Source organism: Labrus bergylta, chromosome 10 (genome assembly GCF_963930695.1).
Source record: "Labrus bergylta chromosome 10, fLabBer1.1, whole genome shotgun sequence".
Lineage (NCBI taxonomy): Eukaryota > Metazoa > Chordata > Actinopteri > Labriformes > Labridae > Labrus > Labrus bergylta.
Genome location: NC_089204.1, coordinates 11,000,691 through 11,015,003, shown reverse-complemented (window position 1 = coordinate 11,015,003; position 14,313 = coordinate 11,000,691). Strand labels below are relative to the sequence as shown.

The 14,313-nt window shown below is 38.7% G+C and overlaps 1 protein-coding gene across 4 annotated transcripts in view; it reads left to right on the top strand.

Moving 5' to 3' along the window:
* LOC109976267 (spectrin beta chain, non-erythrocytic 1) overlaps nucleotides 1-14,313 on the top strand; it is a 112,836-nt gene that overhangs the window by 35,495 nt on the left and 63,028 nt on the right. The window contains exon 1 of one of the 4 annotated variants that reach the window (XM_065959414.1): nucleotides 10,903-11,492. The exons of 2 other annotated variants lie outside the window; for them this stretch is intronic. In XM_065959414.1, the coding sequence (XP_065815486.1) occupies nucleotides 11,249-11,492 (244 nt within the window). In that variant the 5' untranslated portion in view covers nucleotides 10,903-11,248. Of the gene's footprint in view, nucleotides 1-10,902; nucleotides 11,493-14,313 lie in introns of those variants that run through there. One more of the 4 variants, XM_065959415.1, reaches the window with a different exon arrangement.

Sequence of the window (14,313 nt, the reverse complement as noted above, 5' to 3'; positions counted from 1 at the left end):
AGTAATTCTTCAAATTTGAGCTAATCCAGACTTCCATGCTGTTATCAGGTTTAAACAATCTGGCTTCTATCATCAAGTCAAATAAGAATGTTTAAGTAATGTTTAAGTGTATCCCTAAACTACAAACTTGAATTTTAAAATTGCTGCTTTGTGAGTAAAGTCGAAAGCATCAGAAGGTGTGTTGCAAACATGCGATTACTCCCAGCATGCACTGGGAACCTCTGTGATGTTGTGATAAAAGCTTTCATAGTATGACCATCTTTAAACAAATTGTGTTTCAAATAGCAAGTCACTGTTAAATTGGAAAAAACCTGTCCCAGTGTTAGTATTATCTGTTTCCAGCAGTGAGAAATTTGATCTGAGTTTACCTTAAAGGCATTTACGTCTTTAGTGTGATTACTTTGATAAGCATTTCCTATTAAAACCCTCAAATCATAAAGATCTAAAGAGTCAACTTCTATCGATGAAATCAATCTAACGCAGAAGTTTGAGTTGGAGGAAATGGAACCAGGTCTCCAATCGTGATTTTATTATTGATGACCCAGAGAGGAAATGTATGGTCCTTAATTTGAGCTCAAAGACCCAAAGCTGGATTATGTTATCAGGATCATTCAATCAATCCATTTTTATTAATAAAGCAAAAAAGAAATCATAACCAATGTTATCTCAGGACATGGCAAAAATAGCGGGTCTGTTTTTTACAGAGACCCAACATTAATCCACTATTAGCAGCACTTGGTAAAATTTGGCACATTGGCAAGGGAAAACTGCCTTTCCACAGGTAGAAACTTCGAGCAGACCCAGACTCCTCGGTGAACAACAAATCTGCCGGAACTGTTTAGGCTAAGAGTGGGAAAGACAGAGAAACAGAAAGAGAGAAATGGATATAGACAAAAAAAAACAGAGCAGCGACAGAAAACAAAAACAGATAACACAGGTTTATCGCTAACTTGCCAATAACATCATGGAAGCCTGGATTAGTTGAACCTCAGGTTTGTGATGTACGGTATGAGTAGTTGTTGTTTCTTTGGGTTGTCTTCCTCCTGTGTGTGTTTTTGGGTTGACTCGGTGGGAGGTTTCATAAGCTGTGAGGTCGTAGAGTTTGTGTCAACACAGCGAACAATGAACCCACAAAACACAAGTTGCATTGCAATTTCTCCTTCTTGAAGCAGTAAACATCATGATAGAGAATGAAAATGAAACTTGGCACGTCATGTTGCTTCCATTTGTCATAGTGAATTTGTGTTTATAAGGTTCTGAATAGTCCGGTACTGATTCATCCTCCTTCCAGATGTTAGCTCAATCTATGCTGCTAACATCCTGCAGACTTTTCCCACTCCGTCACTCCGCCTTCACACCTGTTAATAATCCGAGCTAACGAGTGCTAACGAGGTTTATTAACGAGCTTCGGCCTGGAGGAATTTAAACACCTCTGGCTCCTGTTACTCTTTTCATTCCAAGTGTCTGGGATCAAGATTATATCAACATGAGAGCCTTGATTTTACACTCAGGATCTGACCAACATCTACTTCCACTTTTAATGAGTCGTACTGGTCAGACCTCTGACTGCCCTGATGTCAAGGACACCGTAGAAGTCGTCTACATTTTATGTTTATTGTTTTTGATATTGAAAAAGAACCAAAAAGCATTATATAAATAAAATAATGACAAAAGTGTATTTATCAGCACAAATAGATGATTTATTTGTTGTGTCAATTATATTTACAAGGAATAAATATATTATTCAATTAACTTAACTCTGTAAAATAACAGAATAAGAATCATTAATTGCAAAACGTTTTCTTATGACTAAAACAACAAATATCACTTGTTAAATATTATATTTAACAAGTGTTATTATAATAACTAATTTTATATCTGTTGTAAAAGATGATCATCATGGACTCCTTTTCAGTACTAATTTCAACAGTATCTGCTGTCATGTTCCTATATAAAACTGTCATAAAGTTATGTAATACTATTAATATTCCTATTTTCAAGACTTGAATGGGTGTTTTCACTGCATTACATTTTTAAACTTTTTTTCAAATAAAGTTGATATAAATAAAAAGTAATATTGTTGAAATTGAACTTTTAAGAAAAACAATGTACTCAACTAAAAAATGAGTTTTTATGAGTGTGGTCTTCATAGTGCTGATTATACATACACTCGCATACCTTGATGTGTAAGTGTGTCTGCGTGTGTGTATTTCTGCATGTGTGTGCGTGAGTTTGTGTGTGTTACAGTAACTCTACCTCGCACTCCGCCTGCTGTTTTTACCCTGATGGCCGACTGCTACAGTAGTGTCCCACTTCACTAAATAATTCACACCAGTGTTAAATATGCACGAGAAGGTTGATGGTGTGAGTGGGTATGTCTATTTGTGCATGTGTGTATTTGTGTGTGTGTGTGTGTGTGTGTGTGTGTGTGTGTGTGTGTGTGTGTATCAGATTGAGTCTGTAAATGTAAAGGGGCGGAGCTAATGTTTTCTTATGGCGTCAGTTTAGCTGCAGGAAGAAAGAATCAGTTGTGATATTTGATTAAATATTGCCTTTATCACACTTTTTGAACACATCGTGTACATTTACATAAAATACCAGTTTTTAAAGATGAGTTTAAGACTGAAAAACCAGAAAGTATGAAAATGTAATTAACTTGCAGTAAATAGAACATTCAAGTCAAGTTTCTAAGAATACACTCTCAGTGTGTCTACTTTATAGACCCTTCAGTCCTTCAATGTTGAGGGTTTGTTGACACTGTTGTTGACGCGATACTTCATCGCCAAAGCCTGTGATGAATTCTTGAATGATTAGCAGTTAGGTCATAGTGAGTGTTGTTGTACTGGATGATTCTTAATGCCTCATGTATGTAAATAGGCTGGATTCAGACATATCATTAAAGCTACATATTTATAACACTGGCGCCTAAAATTGAATGTAAACTATTATAGTCAGTATTTACAGTAACATTGCAAAAGAACATATCTCTTTTTTCGTTTCTAACCTTAATTCAGGGGTGTGTAGCTGACTATCACACTCTCTCTCTCTGATGTTGTCAGCATGGACAATGTCTGAATGAGCAGTCTGAGCCTTTCTTCTTCTTCTTTTTCCTCCTCTTTGCACTCTCTTCCTGTTGCTGCTGAGCTCAGCAGGCTGAAGGATGTGTGGGGTGATGACATTGAATCAGCACTGTATGTGATACTGGCTGAGTGTGTGTGTGTGTGTCCTTGTCCTCTCTCTTTTCATTACAAATAGTCGTCTTCTTTGTTTGACTCCTGTAAATCATTTGAATACCAGATCACCAAAGCACTAACCGGCTGCTCTTTAAGCAGTTTTATCAGTCGTTATAGTAACAGTCGTTCAAACTATTAGGCCTGTCTTAATTCAGCTTTGATTTTGGAGTAATTGTTTAACCTGAGTCTGAATTTTCAATCTTATTTAACTTGTTTGCTTTTTATTTGCTTTTTATTTGTAATTTTTAAAAACACTTTATTATTTTAACTGTTGTAATGTTTTAGTTTTGCTAAATTATATCTCTTTGATATTTGTGTTATTATTTTTCATCAGTTTGTGCCTACTTGAAGCACTTTGGGTGCATGCTTGTATGAGAGGTGCTTTATAAAGTAGGTCAAGTTAAGGTGAGGAAGCAGCATCTATAGCTTCACATTTGTAAGGTGGACAAAACAAGACACTTCAGGATGTCATCAACCAACTCTTTTAATTCTTTATGGAATCGGAAAAAAACAACCTTGAAAATAATCAATGAGTAATTAAAACAAAGTTTATTAGCTGCTCTAACAGTGACCAGATCCACACACTGAACATACAGAGTGCCGAGTTTCAGTCATTCAAACCTTCACGAGTTCACCTGAAAACTGATGCTGAGACCTGCAACCTGTGTGTGTGCGTCTGTGTGTGTGCATCTGTGTGTGTATATGTGTAGTTGAAGCCAAGTGAGTTACGCCTCCATATGATATGCTGGGAAACACAAAACCGCCGGTCACCATGGAAACGCAGGCAGATCTACTTACACTGAAGGCAGAGACAGAAGGAGTGTGTGTGTGAGTGTGTTAGTTTTATGTGTTCAGTGTGGGTGTTTTTTTTATAGGCCTGTGTGTGTCTTTGTGTGTATGTGTGTTATTGACATCATGACAAATCAAACTGCAGTTTGTAGTTCACACTGCAGAGACTATCTTTACATGCAGTCCAAATGTTTCTGTATTTTTATTTGCTTGTGTTTTTTAAGCACTCAGTTTGATCTTTATTCCACTGATTAGCTGAATATTAATCAACAGTCATCTATAAGTAAAACGTACCCGTCCTGACAGTGTTCGACCGGGGCTGTTGTGACCCTGAGCTCTTTCTGGTAACTTGGCTCATTTTCAGTATTCAGAGCAGCTCAGAATAAACAAGGACAGGACGGGATGCTAGGAGGAGGAGGAAGTGGCTGTGAAGGCCGGCTTCTTCTATCAAACAGACCTTTTCCAATACTGACTGATATACGGCTTTGAACATTCTGACAGATTTGTAGTTGTGTCGGCTAATTCGTTCATCAAATAGTTGCTGATTTGGTTCAAAGTCAAGTTGAAAATAATACTAAATGAGATTGCCTCCTTTTGTCTTTTACACAAAGGTCAATGTACGAAACAGAGCTACAACAACTGTTTTCACAAAAAGTTAGTCTGACCTTAATAATAAACTTTTCCCCAATTCTTATTTTTTACCTGCTTCATGTTCAACACTTTAATTTTTCACCTCACGCCTAGAGACCATGACTCAATGTGGGAGACAGAAATAGTCCTATAAGTTAACACTATCAACTTTCATTTTTACATTTGTGGTCATGTCATTGTGAAAAAGAATACAAAAAATGTTAATAGGCTTATTTTCAGTTTTTCTGTTTCATATTATTTAAGCTACTCTGAAATTGACTCATTTAAAGTTTCTGTGTGGAGTTTTTAGCTTGTTATGAACCACACTTAAATTAATAATGACGCCTGTTTATTAACTGAGAATGCAAACACAACCATCAGAATGAGGATTTTACTGTTTTTCTGTGTCAGGTGAGGAGATACTCGCATGAACTGGGCAAAAACAGGAGTCACAGGAGCTTTAAGCTTTATACAACAAGAATAACAATTGCTACTAATTCCCTGGAATGCACCGGAACCAGCGGATTGGATGGAGATTGATTGTTAGTTATTCAGTGTTTCATATATGATTAAATATATCTTTATAATTAGAGTGTATAAATCAATAACAGCAGAACATTTTGAGCTTTAAAGTCCAACAACTCAGCCAGCCGCTCCATAATTAGAACCAGGAATAGTCCAGGTTCCCCACAGAGAGAAACACACACACTACTCTGTGTGTGTGTGTGTGTGTGTGTGTGTGTGTGTGTATATGTGTGTATGCCTCACATCCTGCTCAGAGGACCAGATGGTGGTATGCAGGGAATGTTGGTGTGTCTCTTTCTTTAAATGTGTTGGTGGTTTAAAAAAAAAACATCAGAGAAAGTGAAAGTCCTCTCTTACATTCCTATCTTGACTAAATGTTCTTTTTTTTCCCCAACCACCTCTCCTTTTCTTTCTGTGTTTCCTCTACACGGGTCTTTTCTCTCTTACAGCTTATTTTCCTGCTTCAGTAAAGATGATTTCTTCTTCTTCTTTTTTGTTATTCTTTTTCTTTTTTTAAATATTCGTTCCTTCAGAATAAAAGTCAAGAAAAGAGGAGATGAGACTAGTTAAACTGTATTTATTTCAATGCGTTGTTTAAAAGTGAAGTGTCACAGCAACTGAAGTGACGTAAATGAAAATACTTTTCTCCTATTAGGCTGCGATATTAGTGCAAAATAAATGATGAAAACTAAACAAACTATTTTCCTTTTATAAAAGAAGTAACCTCGGAAATACAAAGTTTGTTAAGACAAAAATACAGAAGGGGAGAGAGAAGTTGTAATGAAATATTCTCCATCTTTCTCCCATCATTTCGTCTTTTGATTTTAGGCTTTTTTAAAAAGCAGCTCACTTCCTACAGTGTACAGGAGAAAGTCCCTCACCACCTATTATGAGTCTGACTGGACGCAGTTGGCCCCGTTGTTTGCTGCTCTGACCTCACAGGAATGTCTTTGTGTGGTCAGGAGGGTGAGTCTGCATGTCGGTGTGAAATTCACCACTGCAGTGACACAAGTTTGAACCCTGAAAACACACAATTTGTTGTAAGATGTTGTCACTGGTTGGCTTCAGATACTTTCAGATAAACGAATCAGGATAAAAAAACTTGCTTTTTATTAGCAGCAGCTTTTGACCCAGTAAAGCGACCTAGCAGGGTTTCAGTTTGGTCCCTGAGGCGTCTGCTGTGGATTGTGAGCAGATCCAGCGGTCTGACTCTGCTCGGCCTGGATGAATGGTGAGTTTGGTTCGTTGGCGGGGCCGGCCTGAGGGGCTGAGCCACGAGGAAGCCAGATGATGGCAGGAAACACGGCGTGACGCTCAGCATGCAGGCAGCACAGGACGCATTGTCATGTACAGATTATACACAGAACATAAAGAACGTTCCTGACTGTTTCTGTCAGCTGCAGAAACATTTTCACCGTCTGTTGTCTGTTTGCTGTGACCTCACACCATTGACCTCTGACCTGATGACTGCTTGTAATGCGGGTCACCTTGGGAATGATGGTTTCAACAAATGAAGATACCTCATAAGAATCCAGAGGTGACCTCAACCTGACTATTATCGCTCTTTTGTTTTCAAGTTGGAGTGAACGTTGAAATCATTTTTACCTTCCTTTTATAAAATGTATAAATAAATAGATATTTTGTTGACTCCATTTTCGTTAGGATCTTTTTTACCAAAATATCTGCAGCTTAGACATTCACATCTGTCCTATTCCTGTGCCCACGGCTCTGACATCAACATGAACATGACATATGGCTTTGTATATAAAAATAAAAATAAATGGCTTCAAATGCAATCTTATTTCTTCAAACAAGTGGTGAATCTATCAGGTTCTATAAAACACGTTAGGATTTCTGGAATATGGAGATCATTTATCAAGAGAAAACAGCAGTTGTTTGTGTAAGATCTTGGGATAGTTATGCAGAACTCCAGTTCACTTGATCAAACCCATTTTAAGCCCTATTTTTTTTTTAAAACTCAATAAAATGCCCATATTTAAAGCAGAAATTAGCCTTTTTTTCTAAAGCTTTGTAAAAACTGTTAGGATGTGAACTTGTTTTATAACTCCTCCTTTTTGATTATAATAAGATTAAGAAGTTTGCCTGATTAGGCTAATTTGACTGACAGGCTGTTTGAACCGAGGCTAGTCTTCACTTCAGCAATATTCCGTTACTGACCTTAAAATGTCTGCTTTATTCCTGTTGTTTTCATCATCATGCTTGCTAGATGAATTTCTAGCCAAGTCATGTTTGAAAAATGCTTGATTGATATTCATCTTTCCCCAACTCCACCTCTTTGTCTGTTTCCTGATTATCCTGAAGTTAACTGAAGTCAGCATTTCCAATATGACGACCGCCATCGTTGGGCTTCATATTGACTTTTCAAATACCAATAGGTGACTAATGTTTAATTCAATCTATAAAGGAAACACTCCTACACATCCTCTGTGATCATTAACCCCTCACTCTGACTTTATTTGTGTGTTGTGTTGAAAGGTGGACGAGTGCTGGTAAAGACATTAGTTCTTTTCAGCTCAACTATCTCAACGTGTTTCTCTACTTCTATTTGTTCCGTGTATTGTCTCAGAGTCATGACCTTTAAACCTTTGCTCTTTGCTGCCGCTTGTGTGTTCAGCCAGTTCAGGAAACGAACTTGAATCTCCTCCATCAGTTAAACCTTCTGCGTCTCCACCTTCTTTCCAAACTTGCAGTCTTTTCCTGGTGGTTTAAGTAAAACTGCAAACTTGTGGCGTGGGATGCTTTGTGGGTGCATGGTTATGTGAGTGTGTGTTGTTGAAAGACAGCAGGATCAAACAGGAAGTGCCGACAGGGCTCAGACAGGAAGAACATCTCCACAACAGGCTCTAATATTAGAGCTCAGATATTCTCAGGATGTTTAGGCGTCTGTGTGAGCGATGAGATGGGACAATAATGCTGGAATCCTTAGCCAAACACACACGCACACACTCACGCGCACACACACTCCACCCTGCTTCCTCTTGGTAGGACTCGTCCTCTCTGCACTCAACAGTCTCATGTTCTCTTCATTACTTTTATTAGCATGACGGAGCAGCATTTCCACGGTGTCAGGACAAATTGGTCAAAACTGAACTAAATATTTTCACATGATATGTCCTCTGCATGTGTGTGTGTGTGTGTGTGTGTGTGTGTGTGTGTGTGTGTGTGTGTGTGTGTGTGTTGTGGGTTTGTGTTCTTCCCTCTGTTGTTTGTCCTTCAGTGTTGGTTTCCACCCTCGAGAATCAACATTTTCAGCAACACTGCGCACACTCAGAAGTTTTGTTTTTCTCAAACATGAACTCTCAGTGTGTTGTGCACAAAGCTTTTACAGAAGGAGACAGAAGCTTTTTTGTTGCTGTCTTGCAGATAAGAACATGCCTAACAAATATCTGAGGATATGAATGTTGGCGTGTGTGTCATCGGTTTACATGGCGCATACTTCGTAAATGGAGAATGAGCTTATATAACGCTTTTCTAATCTTCTGACTACTCAAAGCGCTTTTACACCGCAGGTCACATGTACACATTCACACACTGATGGAAGAGGCTGCTATGTAAAGAGAGTGTCTTGCCCAAGGACACTTAGGACATGTGGGGGCAGGAGCTGGGGATCGAACTCCCAACCTTCTGTTTGAGAGATGATGGACTCTACTTACTGACCAACAGCCTTTTCCAAAAATATTTAATACATTAGTTTCTTTAAAATTACTTTTAGGTTTTGGCAGCATTTCAGTCACATGATCAATGTTTATTACTTTATTATAACATATACAAATACACAAATATTGCAAAAACTTGAAAATTGCAAAATCTATTTTAAAGGCTGTATCAAGTAGCTCCACATTCAATTTCAAAGGGGATGTTGTCAGCTTTTGCTCTTTTTATTGATGCTCCTTCTGTGTCTTCAACGATGGCTTGTAGGTAGGTATAAGTTGTACGCCATAGCAGTGAGATTGGTCAGCTGTCAAACTGCATCTCTTTACACCGAGTAGTGCAGCAGCAGCACCTTTCAGTCTGCATCCTTCACAAGGTTTTTACGACGAGTCAGATTATATGCAGAGGTGTCCTCTACTTTATAACAAATGCATCAGGAGATTAGAACACATAAAAACACTGAATAAAGCAGCTTTACGTTAGAAGCACTAACTCCCTGGTCATATTTATCAGGGTTCAGTGGATGGATGCTAAGCTGCAGCTTAGTACCCAGCACTTAAAAGTAGGAGGCAAAAGATGTTTTAGTGCCTGTTCAAATGTTGACAATTAAAAACTCTGATTGAAGTGTCACTGTCTTACAGGTGAAACATTAAACTCAACAGATTTTGATGTGACCCTGAACTAAATAAAAACAAAGGAACAGTCAGAGCGGTGTTTTAAAAAACAAAATGAGATTCTATTGACTCAATTCTAATTCGGATCCAGTCTTTTTGTATTCATTGTTGAAGGACCATGAAATGATGAATAACTGGAAGGATTCAGGAGGAAACAAATGGAAACTAAAAAGGAGAAGTTATCCAATTTGAAAAAAGCATTGAAAAACTAACAGAAGCTGAAAAACAGTTCTTTTTAGACAATATGACAGGGTATAATCATGCACTATGCTTTTTTTTTATACTTGTAATGTACACTATTAAAATCAGTAACACTGCACTTTAGAGTTGTTCACAGTGAACAGGCTTGAATTTTGCTGTGTTCAAGTGTTTCCTCAATATTCAAGTTTGAGGGACTAAATCAAACATGCAATTGAACAGCATACTCATTATTAAAGCTATCCTTCCTGTTCCTATTCCTCTACTTTTTTTATTTGCCTCATGTTTTTGTTAACATGGTAACAGGTAAAAATATCCCCCTCAATTTCAATTGTTTTATTTACAATCAAGGGGGATAAAAAACAAAATACAAACACATTTGATTTTTATATCAAATTTGGATTAATGGTATTCAAACTCAATTCTGCCCACATGTTCTCATCTTTACATATTAATAGCCTCTTATCACTTTTTAACAGGACTGACTGATTTAATCTTCAGTGTGATCACAGGCAGCCATCAGCTCTCCCTCTCTCTCTATTTGTATTTCTCTCTTGCCCGCCCCTTATGCTAAAGAGTCGATGACATCACCTCTAAAAGCAAGGCCTGTGATTGGCTGCTTGGAGGAGTAGCCGCTCCTCCTGGCAGTCCCTCCCCCCAACTCTCCCTCTGTCTGAAAGGTGTTTTCAGTGTCTGTGAGCCCGCCGTTGCAGCTGCTGCATGCTGCACGCTGGAGGACAAACCCACGCTTTCATTCTCTACCTCCCTCCATCTCCTCCTCTTTCTCCTGCACTTCTTCTCTCAGTGCAGCGCTCTCTGCTCCACTTTTTCATTGTGCTGCCTCCTCAGTCGGAGGAGGATGGGTGGATTCCTGAGCGGAGGGGAGGTGTGATATGTGAAGACACTGACAGATGGATGGATGGGGAGCAAACAGAAGCATGATGCTGCCACCGCCGTCGCTGCGGTGTGTCTGCTGAGCCAGCAATTTCTGCCTCAACACTGGTGAGACAAGAAAGAGAGAGAGAGAGGGGCAGTGAGGTTCAACTCCTATGTCACTTGCCCTTTGTGGCTCTCTTTTGCTCTCTAGGATTGTCTCTATTGAGAGTTGCAGCTAAATCTGGGATTATTTCTTTACCAATTAAGAAGTAAGAGTGCATTTGAAGCCCAGGTTAACATTTGAGTTGACCTTATCTAAGATCTCATCTGTGCTTCTTGGAACTTGTTTTATGCTCTTGTTTACTGGGCTTTCTTCTACTGGACACATATATCCTGTTGGATTATTCTCGGTGGAGCTTTTGGCTGCTGCAAAGCTCATTCTCTTGAAAGCTGAAGTTGATCCTCCTGGACTCGATCTTTAACTGTTGAAACTCGAGGAGCAAACTCAAACTCTGGTTTCTTCTTATCAAGACAATTGGAATCAACTGGAACCTCCCTGGAAACTCTTACATTTACTTGTTGAATCTCTCCTCAATGCCTCTTTGGACGCGTCTAGTCTAAATATTTGACCACCCTCTCTGGAGTTTCATCATGGAGCTTCAGAGTGCCACCAGCAGCCTCCCTGGCCCTCTTTCCCCCAGCCCTCTCTCTCCCACCATGGACTATGCCGGCCCTCTGTCCCCATCCTCGGGAGGAGGCCCGTCTCACGGCAGTCCCATCCGGGGTTCGAGCCCCAGCCTCAGCCCCATCAGGGGTCTCAGCCCTGTCCCTGGTTTTTCAGGTCAGGCTGCATTTAACTACAACCAGCTGGAAGGAAGGTTTAAACAGCTTCAAGGTAAGATTGATGAATACTGTAAAAATGTCCCAAAAAGGATTGTGACAGTGGTTTGGTTTAGGAATTAATTAAATTTTTAAAAAGCAAAATATATATCTTGCAGCTGACAAGTGACTTCATGGGAGTGAAACATGAGAGAGAGAGGGAGCTTGGATTCCAGAGTGACAGCCAAGAAACCTTCAACAAGTCACACCAGAACATTGGCAGCATTTAAAAAATGTTTCAAAAAGTAGTCGACCAAACTGAAGAACTACTTCTGGAAAAAAAACAGAGAAACTTAAAACTTTTAGACAAACAGCAGCTGGAGAGCGGCTTTATTCAAAAAGGCGCTTACATTTAGTATTAGCCATCCGTGATGTGCTTCCAAAACGATTGAATCAGTTAAAGAATCACATACATTGGATTTGAGCTAAGAAAAGTTAATTAGAGCTTCAAATCTCTCCTGAGATCATTTAAACGTGTCACTAAAGTTAAGTTGCATTGATCTCAGAAGCTGTAATGTGATCATAAGTGGTTTTGAAATGTTAAATCATTGCAGTGTTTTAATCAGTGTCCTTGCAAGAGTCAGCAGCTTTCACCTTATCTCAGCAAAGTGTCTCTGTATCAGGGCCCCACCCTGATCCACCTTCATACAGTCACACTGATAAAAGTGGTCAGCTGGGTCGTTGGGTATTTGGTGCCTTGCTGACTGGCGGCTTGACGGTCTCTGTTGAGAGATGTCATGAATGTTTCTCCGTCAACTGGCACACCCACATTTCCTCACAAAGTTGTGATCTGACCAGAGACCCTTCAGTCTCCAGGGTGTTGGCTGTTAGTCATTTTTCGTTCTACATTTCTGGGGAATGAGGCATGCTTTAGTCTGTAATATGAGCATGATCCATGCATTCATTCAGAATTCCAAGAAACTCATTCTGACATTTTTTGTATTCAAAACAGGATATGGAAAGGCGCAAATCCTAGGAGCAGGAAAAGGACTTTGAATCGTACTTTGACTCAATGTGTTGGGTGTAGAGAAGCATTTCTGAATGATCAGCTTCTCTCTGTTGCTCTGAGCTAGTTTTAATAATGAATGGAGACTCGCTCCTTTTCACAAGTGCTCAGAATCTCTGTGTGGGATCATTATCCACTGGACCTTGCACCTGATCAAAGATAAAGCCGAAAAACTTTCAATTGAACTTTCTTTGAATATCCTGAATGAAGTCACACAAATACAACTTAGAAGAATGAATACACAAGGACGTGGGCTTTTCTCTTTGTATGAACTGTACCTTTCAAATTGTTAATAAATTGACTTCATACAAGTTCAGATTACAGTTGCTAGCAGTAAATATTCAGACATTACCCTCTATCCCAACTTCTGGTTGCTCCATATTTGTGTGACGAAAATTGACTGCTTGATTGATTGAGAGACTTCTGCATTTTGAGAATAACTTCTATAACAAACTTCTGAAACTGACACTAAGACATATTCTATAATAAATAGAGGAAATGGAGGGTTTTCGTCATCAGTGTAAGGTTTGATGCCGGGACTTTTAGGGAGGACAAACCCTTGAGTGTAAATTTATGGTCAGGCTGAATTTAGCTGAAGGTTAATGGAGCCGGTTTACTGTTTGCAGCCTCATCGATATTTTGATTCCCAGAATCCTTCAGCGATGTCCCTAGTTTCTAAAAGTGTCTCTCTGGCTCGAGGCCAGGCGAATGTGGTAGGCTTTAATTTTTGTGGCTGTCAATACCTCAGATATTTTCATATCCTCTTTTTTTCATATATTTTCATGTCCTGTTCCCTTCATTTTTAAGGATTTTAAGTCCTAGGTTCTCTAAAAAGAGAATTTAGGAAATGCAAAACTTTGGAATAATCCTTTATTCTCTGATTCATCATGCAGAATAGTTAAATGCTCACAAAAAGTCTGTGATGTTTGATAGAAGCCCTTGCGAGTTTTGACTTTGGTTTGTGTGTTGTTTGGAGATGGGCGGGTTATCTAATGTGTTATCTTTAATGATCATAAAGTAATCTGTTTTATAGCTCGGGTGTAGGTGTGTGTAGTGTTGATGTGTAGTGCTAGAAAATCGCCTTAAGTACAAACTGTATAGAAAGATAGGAGGAAGAAAAAAGGTCTTCATAAAGTCATGACTGCAGCACTGTGTTGTAATTCTTAGGTATGAAACTCATTTTTGCTGCTAAATTAGCGAGATGTAGCTTCAGATTTAAACTTGCAAAGTGAATCATTGACAGTTGTCACTTAAATGGACACGTTGTAATTAGTATTTGGACTATAACAGGATCTCATCTGACTGTTTATTTTTAGAAGATTCACATGACATGTTGGTCCGCTATGTAAACTTGTTACTATTGGACTCAATGAAAAGGCCAAAGAGATAACAGCTATAGTTTTATATTGAGGTGTAGAAGAAAAACATGTTATTTTTATGAAGTCACAGATGCCATAAAATATTTGTTTTGCCAACACACAAGTTACCAAGAATCATTCCTGGATGAATGATCCAATAAGAAAGAAGTTGACGTATTTGGTTAGTACTATAACATTACCCAGACTTTAGCATAAGTGTAGCATAGCTTTAAACACAACATACAGCTTTACAAAACAGTACATAATTACTTTAACCATAGGAAAGATTTGTATTTTTAGTGAATGTTTAAATCTAGAACAATTCATTTTAGGGTTCATTTAGGGTTTTCTATTTGCCCTTACAGATTGTTTGGCATTAAGTGTTTTTCTCTTTTGATTTAGAGACAAAAGTGCCAACTTTGGACAAACACGTCTTATTCCCTCAAGGCTTTTACTTCTCAGAGTTGCTAGCC